This window comes from Cavia porcellus, unplaced genomic scaffold, assembly GCF_034190915.1.
Source record: "Cavia porcellus strain 051 isolate PalLab524CR breed Dunkin Hartley unplaced genomic scaffold, mCavPor4.1 scaffold_30, whole genome shotgun sequence".
Taxonomy (NCBI): Eukaryota; Metazoa; Chordata; class Mammalia; order Rodentia; family Caviidae; genus Cavia; species Cavia porcellus.
The window spans coordinates 33,181,093-33,199,165 of record NW_026947513.1 but is presented as its reverse complement, the minus strand read 5'-3'; the positions used below and the strand labels follow the sequence as shown (position 1 = coordinate 33,199,165).

Below are 18,073 nucleotides of genomic sequence, written 5' to 3'. Positions count from 1 at the left end.
AGTTTGAGTCAGTCTGGGTTACATAAGCAAATTCAAGGCCAGCCTGCACTACATGGTAAAACCTTGTCTCAAAAAAAAAAAAACAAAAGAGGGCCGGGGATTTAGCTCAATGGCACAGTGCCTACCTAACAAGTATGAGGTCCTAAATTTAATTTCTGGGGGTGGGGGAGGGAGAGGGAGAGAGCTCTACCCTATTATTAAACTATTATTCCTTAAACAATATAAGCAAGGTGGTGCATGCCTATAATCCTATCACTTGAGCCTGAAGCAGGAGGATCACCACAAGTTCAAGGTCAGTTTGGAACGTATTGGAAGATTTTTATCTCAAGAAAACAAAACAAGCTCTGTTTTTCTCACAAATTAAGGAAGAACTAACTATGACCTCAAAATTGGTAAGCAGCTGGGATTTAGCTCAGTGGCATAAGCGCCTGTCTGGCAAGTGTGAGATCATGAGTTCAATCCCTGGTACAAAAAAAAAAAAAAAAAAAAATTGGTAAGTAATAGGCTGAAAACCCAGCTGCCTGCATTCTGATTTCCAGTTTAGATTTGAAAGTGGTACTAACTTGTTCGCTCCCTATGCCAACAAAAAAAGTAGCATTATCTTTCCGACTACAATTTACTGAACTACTTTTGATAAGACTATCAGAGAAGGGGCTGGGGATTTAGCTCAGCAACATAAGCACCTGCCTTGTAAGCAGGCGGTAGTGAGTTCGATCCCTGGTACCGATAAAAATGAAAAAAAGGCAAAAAAGACTATCAGGGAAGTGACAAGTTTTAAAGCAAGAAAAAAAAGAAAGTAAGCTTCAACGTTAGAAATAGTGATGGAACATGAGTGGGGGTCAGTGAACACATTCACACACATTAACATGCAACTCACAGGCTGTCTAAGGGTTAGACTCAACCTTAGAGATGCAATTAACAGACAAATACACGCCTCGCGAACACGACCCAGTCTAAAGTGCCACCTCCCCATGAAATGGCTCTACTCCTCCAAGAGTAACTGCTGTCACTGTACGAGGCCCCAAGGACCTCGCGCCTCCCTCGTCACACTTCCCATGCTCACCTTTTTATGATGTCCATGTTCCCCACCACAGTAGAAATGCTGGGGGAACAGGAACTGCCATCTGCATCTTTAACCCTCCACACCCGGTGGCAGCGCTTTAAAAACTACAGAGCACACAGAACACACCTGCTGGCAGCTCTCGGAACCGCAGATACTCCATAGAGCGTGTGGTCACGAGTGGTTTTTGAGGGTAGTAGAGGACATGGGCCAGCGTGTCCATGCGGACGTGGAAGTTGGTGATATAGACCCCCATGGCCTGCTTTCCCATAGCAGACTGGTACGTGTTCCTGGGGGACTAAGGGCAGAAACGAAAGGTCCCATCAATGGAAACTTCTTGTCTTTAAAGAAAAGACTTTTCTGACCAATGGCCAGAAAAGCATATGCTTTTTAAAAAATGATTGTTTTTTCTTTTAAAAAACAATAAATGGGTTTTTAACCAAAAAGAAAAAAGCACTTTTTTTTCCTGAAATATAAAGTGATAACCATTTAGAACAATTGAGCATGGCTCTTAACAAAGAAACACAACAGCAAGCAAAACTACTGATTCTGTGGAGGTTTATAACCTTTTCATCAAAAGGTTTTTCTCTTAAAATGACATTAGACTAAACACTAATTTCACTACTTCCCCCAATTCCTTGTAAGAAGAGAAGATAAAGCATCTACAAACCTGGTTATGATCAGGAAAAGGAATAATAGACGCACAGACCCCGAGGATCATGGACGGGTGAATCTCACAGTGCGTATACGTGGAGCAGTAAGCTACTTCCTTCTCCTGTAAGTCATCCGGAGTCATGGCAAGCATCACTGTCTCTTCTTCCAGAGTATCGATGTACTCTACCACCCCACTGGCCACAAGGTCCTGCCAGCTAAAACAGAATGAAATCTCCTTACTTCCTCAGTATTTTAATTAATGAGGTCTCCTACTCCATTAAAAAGTATTTCTAAGGCTGGGCGTGGTGCCACACACCTTGGACCCCAGCTCTTAAAAAGCCTGAGGCAGAAGGATCACTGTGAATTCAAGACCAGTCTGAGTCTCAAAAAAATGCTTTAAACTATTATCCTGTAACAGTCATTGGTTTGTTTTGATTTGTTTTAAAGAAACTATACCTGTGGAGGTGATGAGGTGAGAGTATCTAACACACAGAGTAAGATACTGAGGAACATGTGAACAACCATTACTAGTATTTCCTAATAAGAGAACCTGAACTGGGTGCTAAACATCTTTTACAATAAAGATATACATTTATATATTACTAAAAAAATTTTAAGGTGCTTCTTTGTATTAAATTTGTTTACCGTATTATTCCTATTACTACACGTATTATTAGTTACATACTTTACACTTACATACGTTATTTATTTTTGCTGTTAGACTTTTAACACACCACAAAACTACCATATTTAAAATCCTACAATCTACTATATGGTAACAAAGCTTAAGCAAAACCAACGTGACTACTAATGCCAGTGCGTCTGGAATGACACACTAGTGATAGCTGTAAAATTTGTGACTATATGAAAAACCAGTGAGTTGTAGCCTTTTTTTAGATACTTAACTTTAGAACTGAGAAGTCTGTCTCAATTTTTTGAATGAACACATCTTAGTACATTTTTACCTGTAGTTGTTATATTCTCTCTCTTTCAATTGGTCGATATGTCTCTTCTTCAAAAGCAGCTTTTGTTTCTCCACAATGAGAAGTGGCCTACAAATACGGCCCGCATCTGTGTAGATCCGAATCTCTCTCTCTCGAATATCTCTGATCATAGAAACCTACACATAAAAGGTGAAACAAGCTCATGAACTTTTATTTTCTCTATATCACTGCAGATGTACTAAAAACAAAATTTCAGCTGGGCACAGTGGTGCCTACCCACAGCACCAGCACTTGGGAAGCTGAGGCGGGGAGATTACCAAGCCCAGAAATTTCAGCCTAGCCTGGATGACACAGCAAGACCCCATCTCTACACAAACAAAACAGTAACTGAACTTCAGTAGTACCAATTACCAAATAAAACAGACAATCACAGTTACCACTGCTCTAAGTTATACCGCTTAAGTGCTCTAAGTTATACCACTTAGGTATCATTTTAAATTCTATAAATGAAAAGAATCTGACTTTGGTAACTACAAAACCAGCCCCTCACACCTGGGAGTAATGTCATATTATGTTAATGTAAAGTGCAATGTACACAAACACTATTTTTTGATGATTTCTCACTTTATTCTGCAGCTTTTCAATAATCAGGCCTGAATCACCCTGCCCTGATGGTACTTCCTCAATTGCAAGCCTCTCAGTGACCTTTATGATCTAGGACAGTAGCTCCTAGCCACAGATGGCTGTTGGACACCTGAAATGTGGCCTTTCTTCTCTGGCATGTACTGACATATACATCACACAAAGGATCCAAAAGAATACCAATAAAATGTAAAGATACAGCTCATTAATATTTTGTTATTGTTGTTCATTTTGAGACAGGGTTTCACTATGCAGTTCAAGCTGGCCTTGAATTTACTTTGTAGCCCAAACTGGCCTTGAATTCCCTATGAATACTCTCCTGCCTCGGTCTTGCCAACTGCTGAGATTACAGGCATGTGTAAACCACGTCCAGCCTTAATTTTTAAATTAAAATTATAATATTTTAGACATATCAGGTCATTTATGTTCTTAAAATTATTTTAATTCATTTCTCTTTTACTCTTTTAATATGACTACTAAAACTTCTTTAAAATTGCACTTATGACTCACATTATACAGGCCATGGACATGCTTGTCTAGAAAATATCAAAACTGTTTTGGAAATTTAATACCAAGTTCAAGACCAGCCTGAGCAACTTAGTAAGATCTTAGGTCAAAATACAATTTTAAAAAACAGATAGAAGCCAGGTACAGTGGCACACACCGATGATTCCAACACTTCAGAAACTGTGACAAGAGGACTACCACAAGATCACTGTCTCAAAAAAACCAAGAAAGGTGGACTGGGGGGGTTATCTCAGGGATACAAGCACCTGCCTGGCAAGTACAAGGTCATTAGTTCAATCCCTCGTACCAAAAAAAAAAAAAAAAAAAAGGAGGCGATGGGGGAGACAGATATGGGGGATGCAGCTCACATGCAAGCCCTTAGGTTTAATTGCCAGCACTGCAAAATCAGAAAGAAACAAAATGCCAGTGAACTGGGAAACTGAAAAACAGATTGGTAATTACTCCACACAGAGGGTTTTAAAAAGTGAAATCACTTCTGGATCTTATCATTAATGAACGAATTGGTTTATTTAAAAAGGAAAACATTTTGGTTAAAACATAAAAGACTGTAATCAACAACACCAAAGTCTGCTCCAAAATTAAAGAGACAAAGCCAAGCAAGAAAACATTTCACATTCCTAGCCATTTCCTATCCACAGGAAACAGTCTGTGAACTAAAATGCCACAGTGGCATTCTAAAATTCAAGAAAACAGCAACATCATGGTACCAGCAACCTGGTACCAAATAAATGAGTAAATTAAACTAAACTAAAAATAGGGGCTGGGGATTTAGCTCAGCAGCATAAGTGCCTGCCTAGTAAGCGCAAGGTCATGAGTTCAATCCCCCGTACCTAAATAAATAAATAAAATTCAAAAAAAGATATTGCTTTCAGCCAGGTATGATGGTACACACTTGTAATTCCAGCAATCCTGAGGCTGAGGCAGGAGGACACCAAATTCAAAAGCAGCCTAGGCATCATAGCAAGACCCTCTCAAAAATGTTAAAAAGAAAAACGTCTGAGGCTATCACTCTGCAGTAGAGCAACTGCCTAACAAGTAGAAAGCCCTTAGTACTGTTAAAAAAAAAAAAAAATACCCATTCAGACTCACATGCTTCAAACAGGACAATAAAATTCCTATTGTTGGGGCTGGAGGTATAGCTCAGTGGTGTAAGCACCTGCCGGGAAAACACAAGGGCCTGAGTTCCCCGTACCAACAAAAAGCCCTATTGTAAGGAATAATAAAACTCCTATGGGAATGGGAGGTTTGGGTCAAGGTCTTTCTACGTAGTGCAGGGTGGCCTTAAACTACAACTCAATATGTAGTCCAGGCTGACCTCAACTCACAGTGATCTTCCTACCTCAGCCTCCCGAGTGCTGGGATTACAGGTGTGTGCCACCACGCACAGCGATGTCTTCTTAACAAAGACTCCTACTGTCTGGAGACACAGCTCAGTGGTACAGTGCTTGCCTAGTAGGAATAAGGCTGAGGACTGTTCCCCCAAGCACTATAAAAAAGAAAAACACACACACAGATTCTTACTTCAGACACAATGATGTCCATCTGCCGCCGCAGTTTCCGTAGGGTGTTCATAAGTTGTTCAGGATCTTTATGTATTCCAACCCAACAGCCATTAACAAAAATCTTGGTTGCACTAGCATAAAAAACCAAAGCATTCTGCATTAGCAATTCTTCACTAAGTTATAACTAAATATCAAAAAAGAAAAAAAAAGAAAGAAAGAAACTCCATCTATACACACTCAGCAATAGCTGCAGGAGAAATTTCTTCTAAATTTTCCATACTCCACTCTTCTAAAAATTCCAGAATTGGAGATGGCTGAGATCCAACTGAAATGTAAGCCATCAGGGCTAAATTCTTCACAAGTCCAACCGCATGCCCCTAGGAAAGACCAAATGGTTACGCTCATTTTTACATGCTCATGAAAATTCTCATCAACATCCTTCAATTTGATTTCAAGATTCATTCTCTAAGAACAAAATTTTAAGTAATACCTTACTTGTAAGCCACAATGCATACTTAAATTTAAAAAAACTGCAACTTAAAGTAATTATGCTTAAGTAATCTCTGGCAAACTTTTCCAGCTGAACATAAATTTTGGTACCTCACCTCTGGGGTCTCGGCAGGACACACCATTCCCCACAATGTGTTATGTAGCTGCCGCGGTTTGGCCAGCTTGCCATCTCTACCAATAGGAGAATTTAAACGACGCAGGTGAGAAAGAGTTGATGCAAAAGTAAGGCGATTTAACACCTGGGAGAAAAGGCAAATCTTTAGACATCTCCAAGATTTTCACTGTTACACTGAGCAAAACCATATTTTTGCATAAGACCCACTGAGTGCTAAGCCCTCTTCTTTCTGACTTTCCTCACACAATCTTCCTCACCCTCCTAGCTTAACTGCTCCTTATTACTACAGGGATGGAAAGATGGGAGGCACAGTTCTAGCACGGCACCGAAAACATTTTACAGCCTGTCTTGCACCGCTGGAATGTTAGCTCCACAAGGGCAGGAGCCTCCTTTGTTAAAATCACTTTGTTCTCTACTGTATCTGGCACCTCAGGTTCTGTGACACTCGTCATTTGAGCTGGGCAGTGAGTGTGACATTAAATTCTACCAGATCTCACCCCTTAACCACAGAAGAACCACTAATCCTTCCCAGTACCTTTTCTAGGTGAAGGCCTCTAAATCTAATACAGATGCAAACATCTATCACCAATACAACATATAAAAACAAGATAATATCACTAAATAATACAGAATGAGAAACATAGGCAATTGAAGTTCAACATACCTGTTAATAAGCCTCCATTCCCCTGTTGGCTTGCTTTAAAGATTATACATCAGTACCTCCACTAGCCCTAATTGCTTAGACACAATTAAAGGAAAAAGAACTAGCTTAGCCAGCTCTGCACATATTAGTACATGGAGACAGGGCCCAGTTTAGCTAATGCAGAGGTAATGGGCATCAAATACTGTAATCTCTTTTTCTGTCCACCTCACAGTCCAGAAAGTTTGTATCTGTAATCTCACTGAAATGTTACTGGAATCTCAGCAAGTTAATTTTAATCTACCACCTCTAGTGCACCCAAAGCTAGAATAAAGACACTAAGACAAAAAAAAAAAAAAAAAAAAAAAAAACACTAAAACCTAGTTATGAGTTGCCAAGGGGTTCTGCAGTCTGTTCCAGGTGAAGATTTACAGAACAAAGGCCATGTCCCAGCACTTTAGTCAGGATTTATTAACTCATGAAGAAAGGAGTGGCTCAAAGATGAGTGATGGTGAGAAGAGCAGGAATTACGTGAGTCTGTGAGCTAGGCTTAGCTAGGAGGCTAGAAAGCACCTCTGCAATATGCAGAGAAGGGTATGTAGAAAGACCAATCTGCCTAACTCAATTGGAGCAGCATAGTTTCTGATTTGTAAACTTTTGTGCCCTGGGAAGTCATAGCCTCTCCTCTTGAGGCTCAAACCCAGTTGACATTCTTGGAACTATGGGTCTCTGCCATCTACTGTGCTCAACTGTTTATAGGGAGACACAATGCAAGGAAACAGGAAACTGTTGGCTGGCATTAAAGATTACACATCAGTACCTCAGTGAGCCCTATTCACATGGCATAGGGCCAATTAAAGGGAAAACCCGCTTAGCCAGCTCTATGCATATCAGTACATACAGATAGGCCTGCATTAGCTAGCACAGACGTAACTGTTCTGCATTCAAGGAGAGCTGTCCAAATGTCTCCCACACTCTCTCACCCTTGAAGTAACCTAAAAACTTTGTCCTCCTTCCTAAGTCTCCTGTTGTGGTTAATGGTATCAGCCCTACCTCAATCACCCAACCTAGAAATCTCAATCATCCTTGCCCTTGAGTTCCTCCTTCTACACGCTAATGAGAACATCTTTTCAACGGTATCTTCAGATTTCTACAAAATCTAGCCCCCCTCCCAATGTCACAGCAGCACCTTGCCTTACACTGCTGATCACCTCACACTTGTGCTGTTAAGTCCCTGCCTTGTTGCCCCATTTATCCTCCCCAGTTACCAGAATTACTCAAACAGGAACAAATTCACAGCACTTACCCATTCAGAAAATACTGAACAGGTCATTGCTGACCAAGAACATGACACTGAAGTCTTTTCACTGAAGTTTTAAACACCTTTGCCTGCCAGTCTCCAAACTTTCCTGAGTCCTGCGACAGTCAACACCTCCTGACCAACCTGGGACGGTGCGGTGGCCACACACCAAACACACTTCCTCACCCCTTCCACCTGATGAGTGGTTACCTCTATAAAAGCCATGACCCATCTTCAGGAGGAACTCCTCTCTGCACTCTATGGAGTTTCCCATCATTCAACTGGCCAAGTCCTCAAACATCTCTATAAAAACGCTGTGTGTAGCCCACTATTCCCACTCAGCCTACTGCAACAATGTTCCTGGAACCAACTTTGCCATACTTAAACCTTCTTTTTGCATTGCTAATACTATGAATGTGTCCAAAACACAAAATTGGGGTCACCCATTTTGGAACCCTCCCCATCTCTCAGGAGCTATTCCTATTCCCCGTTCTTTTTCCTCAATAAATGTTCCTACTCTTTAAAACACAAACACACACACACACACACACACACACACACACACACACAAAATGACAGTGTCAATTCTCCTCACTGAGCTGCTCCCAGCTCCTCTGCCCGACCCACTCTCCTAACCCCAACTTTGGAAATCCTGAACTGCTTTACACACATACTCCTTCCTGCTTCCATCCAGAGTTCAAGAGTGAACAAGTTTCCTACAGTTTTTCTTGAGTTGCGGGCTCCATCCTTCTTTCCAACTGGGGCAGTTTCCCAATTGTGCTTTGAGATCCAGACTGGGTGTCACCTTCCAAAGACCTCTCTCAGGACTAAAGACGCTATGAAACTGCACAAAGAGACCCTGTGTACAATCCCAAATACAGGTGGGGGGAAAGACTCCTTTTCCTCCTTTCACAGTGCAATATGGGCCTTCCTGCAACACTCCCAAAGAGCAGCTGTGCCTCTCCAATGGGATACTTCCTGTGCCGCGTTGTAGTTACACATTATCTACAAGCACAGACAGTAAACTACTGAAGTTCAGAGACATGCTTTATTCCTTTTTCACCTCTGACATGTGGCAGAGGATACCCTGTCCATCACAGGTAACAACCCACTGAGTGGAATCTGCAGTATGACAGCGACTACACCGCAAGTCAGATCGCACACAGCTACACAGGAACAAATCTGTGGCCTCTGCTCAACACTGAGGCACTCCTTGAGTACTTAATCTGTCTTGTGAACCCTGCTTTACAATACCAATACACTCAATAAATCCTGACTGAATTCAAAGAAACCACAAATTTAATTTCCCTATCAGTACACTCTTAGAATTTTATAGAACATTTAGGATTTTAGAAATGAAGCACACTGAATTTCCTAAGTGAATTCCCAAATCAGTCAGGTGATACTAGTATCAGCTAGTTAAAAAAAAAAAAAGCACTCTGATCCTCCAATTCCATAAAGCTAGATAAGCATGTTACAGATTTTCAATTTTATAACAACAAATACAAAAAAAAAAAAAAAATGTAGTGAGACATTTTTTAAAAGTTTATTCCCGCTACTCCGAGAACAGGTACCACATATGCTATACCGCTGAGAAATCTGTGTAACGAATGCTACACTTTGCAACAAATGAAGGTGATATCTACATAGCTTCTAATGTGGAGATCTTAAAACAAAACTTTCACTAACACAGTCTCGCCTCCCAAGTAACTATTTTAAATTTCTAAACTGTAAAACAAAATTACTCAGTAATGCTAATAACTAACTTTATTTTCGTAATTCAAAACTCAAGTGATTTTATATTTGATCGGAAAAGCAAAGTAACATATTCAATAACAAAAGAATCTACAAGTTCCTTAACATTCTTCCCTTGAGTCCTGCAGCCGTAGTTAACACTCTTACCTGAGACACTCCAGCCCTGGCTTGGTGAGCTTTTTTTTGGTCACCCCAGTTTCCCGTAGCTAAGGAGTACTTTAGGCCATCAGATATTATCCTTGTTTTAATTGCCAACTCCAAGTTAAAGTCCTTTCCTCGATCAATAAACTTCTGTGCATAGATTCGCACTTCTTTCAGCAAATTCTTAAACATACTGCCAAATAAAACAGCACTGCTTTAAACACATGAAGATCTACAACATGTATTTATAGAAATTATTTTCCACAAGGGGAAAAATGGTTTTGCCAGGGTGAAAAATACTATTTTTTACTATATACAAAATACTTTGCACAAAGTAACTACGTTACTATATACTATACTAGGTACAAAATACAGAAATACATACAGTACACATATACATAGCAAAGGATGAAAAAGTGTCAAAAGAAGGTAAGATCCTTAGAGGGACAATTTAAAAGACAAATGCTGAAAAACACTAATCAACACACTAACAAAATATGTGCTAACCACTGCTAGTATTACTTAGCCTTTTTGTATTATGTGTATTTTTAAAATACTTTGTCTAGTTATAAAAGTACTACAAGCTCATTGCAGAAAATACAGAAAATAGGAACATCCAGAATAAAAAAACATATAATCCCAATAATGTGAAACAATGACTACTAATGTTTTCATATATTTCTTTTTTTTTTTTAATCGGTACCGGGGATCAAACTCACGACCACCTGCTTGCAAGGCAGGTGCTTATGCCGTTGAGCTAAATCCCCAGCCCCTTCATATATTTCTCATTAGCTTGTATTTATAAAATACAAAAGCAAGATTAATAAAAGTTCCAATATTCGTACTTAGAAAGTTAAAGCACGCTAGGGGATGTAGCTCAACAGCAGAGCACTACTGCTTGGCATGATTTGATCCCCAGCACCATAAAAAAAAGAGAGAGGGAAGAAAAGAAGCGGGGAGGAAAAGAAGAAAGGAATAAACCAGTGCAATGGATCAGCTTTCTCAACATCTTATAAAGCTTCTAGAGGAATATAACAAAAACAAGGACTAAATTGTGCTCACAAAAAACATTCTTAGACACGAAGAACTCAATCTAGGCAAGCAGCAAAGACAATGAAGCAAACTAGATGCACCCAAAAAAGTTACGGCATCAGTTAAGCACCTCCATATGCAATAACCAATCTAAAGCGAAGCCTCCCTACTTCAATGGTTTCATCATGTGATTCCTTACCCTCTAAATAAGAATGCAAGCAGCGGCCCAGCAAGATCCAATCTTTTGTTTCCATAGTGATCTCTGTCATCTAGTTCTCTCCTACCCAAAGCTGCTAGAAGTAGTCTATGAACCATATACCTTAAAAAAAAGAAAAATAGCTGGGTTTGGCTTTTTTCCACAATATATCAAGAAACACTATATCAATACTTTTAGATTTATGAAAAACACCTCCAACTATTTCGTCACAGACAACTTCAGAACAGTAAGATTTAACATACCCCAAGAAATAGGCTTTTTTGGTCTCACAAAAATCACTGACACCAACATGAGGGAGCATTTCTTTTTGTAAGACTTCTTTTGCATATTTAATTCTTTTCTCCTTAGTAACACCAGGCTTTGCCCCTCGTGAGCCAATAAAATTTAAAGCAACATTCTGTTCCTGGATAACAAAGGCTTCATCCAGAGAAGGTTTAACCTATAAAATAATTTACAGAAGTCATTTTCAGATTCACATTTTCACCTAGTCAGCTCTCAATTTAGTAACATGTCAAATATCCTTATGAACCTAATTAAGCATAGGAATATTTTTTTGAAAAATCAAAGAATCATATAATCTTTGAAACAGGGGCTGGGCATTTAGCTCAGTGGCATAAGCATCTGCCTGGCAAGTGCTAGGTTGTGAGTTCGATTCCCGGTACCAAAAAAAATCTTTGAACTAAAAGATACTTCAGAGATCTAGAGATCTATAAGAAAATCCAATCACTCACACAGGCAATGTTACTTTCCAGAAAAGCACAAATAATCTCACTATAGAAAGTGTGGGATTTTTTTCCCCACATTCTAATGGTCAACAACAAAATAGTTTCTTCTAGATATCTCAAAAAAATTTAGGTTAAGTTTTTGGTTAAAATTTACTGAGCTGCAAGTGAGTGAGAAGGGCGTGGTGATACACATCTGTAATCCCAGCACCCGGGAGGCGGAGGCAGAAGGATCATTGTGAGTCCAAGGTCAGCCTGTGCTACACAATGAGTTAAAGGCCAGCCTGCACTACATAGTGAGACTCTGTCTCAAAAAAAAAAAAAGGATGAATGAATGTGTTAGGTTTTCCTCCTTGGTATTAAAAAAGTTTTGACCATAAATAAAACCATCCAATATTTTGTAAAGATCATTTTTAATGCATACTATTAAAGAACTATATTGCATATCTTCTACTAACAAGCAGCCATATAACTCATTTTTTTGTCTATAAATTACACAAAATAACTTTAAATTACCAGTTGTACACAACAATGTACATCACAGAAATTGCAGCAATGTGCAATGAAAAATCAGAGGTAACATTGAATTTGGCTTCCATAAGTATCCTTTAATCCCATCACATATACTAAAATGCTTGTCTTTGACTTTCTGTGTCTAGCTTCTTGTATTTCAACACCCAAATCCCAGTCATGGAACAAAAGACCACATAAGCCAATCAGTGAGGCTACAGATAGCACATTGGACCAAGGTGATCTTTTTTAACAAAAAATTGTTGCTGGTGTCAGAAAGCTGTTTTGCTAAGGTTAATATAGTTTGGGGGAAAAGAATAGCAATAATAATGCAATTTGTAAATAATGATCTTGAACTCCTGAACTGGATTCTGAACTAAGTAGAGGGCAGGGAATGCTATTAAAGACATTATCAGGGGCTGGGGATTTAGTTCAGCGGCATAAGCACCTGCCTTGCAAGCAGGTGGTCGTAAGTTCAATCCTCAGTATTAAAAAAAAAAGACATTATCAGAACAACTGGAAAACTCTGAATAAGCTCTGTACATTAACAGCATATTAACAGCATTGTATCAGTTAAATTTCTTGATTTTAATAACTATACTCTGATTATGTAAATGAACAACCTGTTCCTTAGAAGTATACACTTAAATATTTAGAAGTAAAAAACATTATGACGTAACTTACTCCTGAATGGTCCAAAAAACTGACGTGCATATGCAAACAAAATGACAAACCAATATGGCAAAGATAACTGAATCATCTGGGGAAAGCACACAGAAAGGTTCTCTATTATTCTTATAACTTCTGTAAGTTTGAAATTCTTTCAAAAATAATTTAAAAAAAAAAAAAAAGCTATCAGTGACGTGTTTGCCTGTTTACTAAGCAGTGTGCTCTTGTGATATTCCTTGCTTTTCTCCAAGCCATTTTCACTGCCCTCTGACTGCCCCTGTGTCTTGCTCTGTTTCATCAGGAAGAGACGCCCAGGCCGGGCTAAGGCTTTTAGTGCACAGTGACTGGCACGAGATCTGTGACAAATGAACTGCTCTTCAGAGTGGCTTTCTACTGTTTTGAGGCTACCATAAGCAGTACCTCTACACCTCTTAGAAAACACTGTAAATACATTTTGCTTCCACATTACCATTTCCATCATCTCTGGATCTTCAAAATCATAAATAATGTGTTCTAAGATATCTCTATCAGACACAAAGCCTAGTGCTCTGAACACAATAATGATGGGAACTTCTTGTTTGATGTACGGTAGGGTTGCCACAATGCGTTGGCCAATAGCACTCTTTTTTGCACCCTAGAAAATAAAATATTAGAACACAAACACATGAGAATTCAAAGCAATACAAAACCACCAAAATACCCATTTAATACACAAGGTCACTGCATACATTTCAAAACAGCACGCCCCCTTCAGATGCTTTCCAAAGCTTCGGGAACGAGTTTACTACCACAACAGACAGCCTGGGTATTTAAACCTGACACAGCTGTCATTCTTGCCTGCTTGCCTGCCTGCCAAGAGCTTCTAGAAATTTCCAAATACTGTACATCTGGAACTGACTTCTGGCTGCAAGAAATACGAACACTGAGGAAAAAAAAAAAAAAAAAGAACAAAAAAAAAAGATGAGGGATTTAAGAGAGTATGGCTGGGCATAGTGGTGCATGTCTGTAATCTCAGCACTTGGGAGGCCAATGCAAGAGGAACACCCAAAGGCCAGCCTGGACCACAAAGTGAGTTCAAAGACAGCCTAAACCACAAAGTGATGTTCTATCTCAAAAAAAGATGGGTTTCCATTTTACTTGTACAGCTCTATGTCTGGCTTTTTTTCCTTACTAAAGAAGCAAGCTGTCACACTGTCAGCTGCTAAACAGTGAGGCCTATGTAGCAAGAAACTCGAGAGAGCTTTCCCACAAACAATCACCAGCAAAGACCTGAAATTTAGCAGGTTTTTGCAGATGTGAGCTCATAATCCCAGCTACCCAGGAGACTGAGGCAGGAAGCTCACAATCACAAGTTTGATGCCAGACTGGAAATAGCAGCAAGATCCTGCCTCAAAAAATAGAAAGGGCTGGCTCATGATCAGTGGTACAGCACTTGCCTGGCATATACAAGGCCCTGCATTCAATTCTCAGTACTGAAAACAAAAAAATAAATAAAAAGCTAAAACTCTCAGTCTAGTAAGTCACTGAGGAACTAAACCCTACTGCAGTCCTGCAAATGAGCTTGAGATGACTGCAGCCCAGACAAACACCCTGATGGCAACCCTGGGAGAGACACTCGGCCAGAGGACCAGCTCGGCTGCACCCAAACCCAACTCACAGACGCTGCGACACGATAAACAGGGCTGCTGCAACAGGTAAACACAAAGCTTTACATATAAAAAGCTTTTATTTTTTAAATTAAAAATGTAGTCTGCCAAGTGTGGTGGTACACGCCTGTAATCACAGCGCTCAGGAGGCTGAGGTAGGAAGATCATTACAAGTTCGAGACAACCTGGGCTATAAAGTGAGCTCAAGTCTGTGTAGTGAGACACTGTCTCAATAAATAAATAAAAAAATAAATAAGCAATCTGGTAAATTACCAAAAACGGAAAAAACCAACAGCATCACATCCAGGCCATACCTGTCCTCCCCTTGCCAGCATGCTGACCCATATGGTACTGGTGGGTCGAGAAGAATTCTCCAGACAGGACCGACATTCTCCTGTGTAGGCATATTTAGAATCCTTTTTGGCAAACACATAGACTGTGTTTGTTGCCATTTTCTCTTGAGCAATCAGAACCTTTACAGAAAATAAGAAAATTATAGCCACAAAACCCAAAAAGACATTAAAGTAGAAAGAAGAGTGACATCAAATCTGCATCATAATTTAATCTGATCACACAGGCTCTCTGAATATAATTCTTCAATTTTACAAGCTCCATTTTACCTAACTGCTTAATAGAAATCTGTAACTCACCAAATTTCTAATGTGTGTAGTACAGCTAAATAAAGCTTTTATTTATATTGTTTAGTTGTAATTTTCTAAATAGTTCATCTGAAACTTTGTATTCTTTATGAAAGTCTACTTTTTAATTCAACTTTAATAATTTAAACTCTCCATTTATGTTTCAAAATAATGCTACAATACCTTTTCTGATCCATTAATAATGAAGTAGCCCCCCGGATCCAAGGGGCATTCATTTAACTCGCAAAGATCACGATCTGTTAAGCCATTCAATAGACAGTAAGTTGAACGCAACATAATCGGAATTTTTCCTATGAAAGTTTTCTGATGTTGTGTCTGAAGCTGTTCCTCCCCTTCTTTAATGACTGTTTTGGTTATATCAACATAAAGTGGAGCAGAATACCTTTGAAAACAGAAGGAGGCCATAGGTGAGCAACAGAGATATTTACTGAAACAAATTCTCAGTTGATTAACATTATATTGTTTAAATTCTTTTTCGGTATCAGTGGCAGGCAAGAAAAAGTTCTGTCTTACGTGAGATTTCTTAATCTGGCCTCATTGGGCATCATGGGTGAAGGAGCACCATCTCTTTCCCAATGGGTGGGCTTGGAGAGGTAAATCTGTTCGAACTTCAGCAGGTATCTTGGCTGAAATTAAAAACCACATGAAAAGGTAAATAATTTTTCCCATAAGAGTTTTAAGGATTGCATTTTAACTGACATTAACATCTGAAGTAAAAGCAATTCTACAAAATGGCAAGACTAGGCAATTTTACTGATAAGAACTCTCCAAAGTCGAGACCCACACTGCACGGACATTAAGCTTTATTCCTAATCGCTTTTTTTAGGCAGATGACAAAAAAAGAATATGCCACAAGTAAATAAAAACAGCACTCATTGTGTGCTCTTAAGTTTATATCAAACATATACCTGTTATCGCTAATAAACCCTCTTCTCAGGAATACTTAACACCCACTTCCTTTCCTATTCACCAGTTTCTCAGACACAACCCTGGTCAAGACTGACAGATAAATTTTATCTTCTCTCCTTTATTTATGCTTTTTTCAGGATACATAAAAGCCTTTCCCACAACCAGGAAAACTGCTGATATACTTATTAAAGTCCCGTTACATAAAATCATCGCAAGGACTACAACCAAGGTGGAGCGGCCCATACCAGGTCTTCTTGGCAACCTCAGCAGAGGTCAAAGTTGCTAGACTGCCATCCTGATTTCACATCACTCAGGCTAAGTGGTGCCCTCCCAGCCCTAGATCTGACCATCCTTTTGCCCACTCATCTCCCCCTCACCAAGGCCTCACAGCCACAACTCTCAGGCTGTCATGTTTTGTTATCCAATTTGGTTCCTATCCTTTTTACAGCAGGACTCTCAACAGTCTTTCCTAAAGACTCCCACATTATGCATACCAGAAACAAGTCTTATCTACCTACCCTCTTAACTTTTACCCTTTCAGATGGGGGAGTAATCACCTCTCATAACCCCACACTTATTTTTCAGAATTCTACCTCATCATGACAATGATTCTACCTCAACATGGTCATGATAAAATGACATATCTAAATCAAAGAAGGCACTTTTCCTTCTACCTCACCTGGGTCCTTAAATATGATAGTGGTGGGGCTGGGGATTTAGCTCAACGGCGTAAGCGCCTGCCTGGCAAGCAGACAGTCGTGAGTTCGATTCCCGGTACCGATAAAAAGGAAAAAGACAAAAAAAAAAAATAAAGAAAAAAAATATATGATAGTGGCCTGCCTCTTCATAACACCTTGTCTTTTTGTTTGTCCAGTCTAACGTGCAGGCATTCACCAGTGATAAAGTTGTCCTGGTTAAAACACCTGGCACCAGCTTCTACATGGGCATCAACCATCATCTCATCGACCCTCCTAAACCCCAGTACTGTGCCCCCTTTCAGCAGGAAGCAATAAAAGAAAGAAAAACTTCGCCCTTTATCCTCACAATAAAAAAAAGACAAAAATCGAAGGATTTTGCTCTAAATAAAACGCTGTAGCAGTGGGAGGTACTGGGAGGCAAAAGGTCATCTTCCCCACGCCTAAGCCCCGCCTGTGGCGCAAAATGAATTCCAATGGGCTACCTGTGCATCAGTAATGCCCCTTAGGCTCCACCCCAAACCTAAGCTACATGTATGTCCCCACACCACATGTTGCGCAGAGAGAGAATGCCAGACCCCAGAGGTCATGGAGTCTCTTTCCACATTCTTAAAATAAAGGCCACTTTTATTTCAAAAAAAAAAAAAAAAGTTTATATCAAATAGCTAAATTGGATTTGTATTAAGGATGTATAGAGGCTCAAATATTCTCTGCTTGGTTAGGGAAAGGAAGACAAATTCAGACAATTAAAACTGTGCTCTAACCAGATCAACAGAAAACTAGAAAAAATAAACCCCCCCATTCGATTAACTGTACCAAAATATCTTAAGTATTAATAATAGACTGAGAATTCCAACCTTGCTGATAGCAAGTGGAGTGGGGATCTCTTTGTTGCCTGATAAAAGGTATGAGAATAACTCAGAAATAATGAATACTGGATTCCTTTTTCAATCAAATCTCACAGAAGAATGAGACTAGGCAGACTCTTTACTAAGGATAAATTATTACAATGCTCTCAAGCTGGATATAGATACAGGGCACAGATAGTGGCAGTAGTAAAGGACTTAGGGGAAGGCAACCCTCTCTTCGTTCCTACCAGCACCCAAACCCAGAAAATAATCTTCAATTTAAGCTATTCCAAGACTGTCATCAGCTCCAGTCTCTTTCCATTCTGAGGAACACCATTTACAAAGTGACCTTTTTCAATGCTCTATGCACATTCT

At 39.5% G+C, this 18,073-nt stretch overlaps 1 protein-coding gene across 2 annotated transcripts in view; it reads right to left on the bottom strand.

Moving 5' to 3' along the window:
* Nucleotides 1–18,073, bottom strand: part of Polr2b (RNA polymerase II subunit B) — a 41,629-nt gene that overhangs the window by 6,524 nt on the left and 17,032 nt on the right. For both annotated transcript variants that reach the window (XM_003471679.5, XM_063240734.1), the window contains 13 exons: nt 15,760–15,872; nt 15,409–15,628; nt 14,902–15,060; nt 13,411–13,575; nt 11,283–11,479; nt 11,023–11,142; nt 9,798–9,984; nt 5,936–6,079; nt 5,568–5,707; nt 5,350–5,461; nt 2,680–2,834; nt 1,731–1,929; nt 1,190–1,358 (listed from right to left, as the gene is read on the bottom strand). In XM_003471679.5, coding sequence (XP_003471727.1) covers nt 1,190–1,358; nt 1,731–1,929; nt 2,680–2,834; nt 5,350–5,461; nt 5,568–5,707; nt 5,936–6,079; nt 9,798–9,984; nt 11,023–11,142; nt 11,283–11,479; nt 13,411–13,575; nt 14,902–15,060; nt 15,409–15,628; nt 15,760–15,872 — 2,080 coding nt within the window. The remainder of the gene's footprint in view (nt 1–1,189; nt 1,359–1,730; nt 1,930–2,679; nt 2,835–5,349; nt 5,462–5,567; nt 5,708–5,935; nt 6,080–9,797; nt 9,985–11,022; nt 11,143–11,282; nt 11,480–13,410; nt 13,576–14,901; nt 15,061–15,408; nt 15,629–15,759; nt 15,873–18,073) is intronic.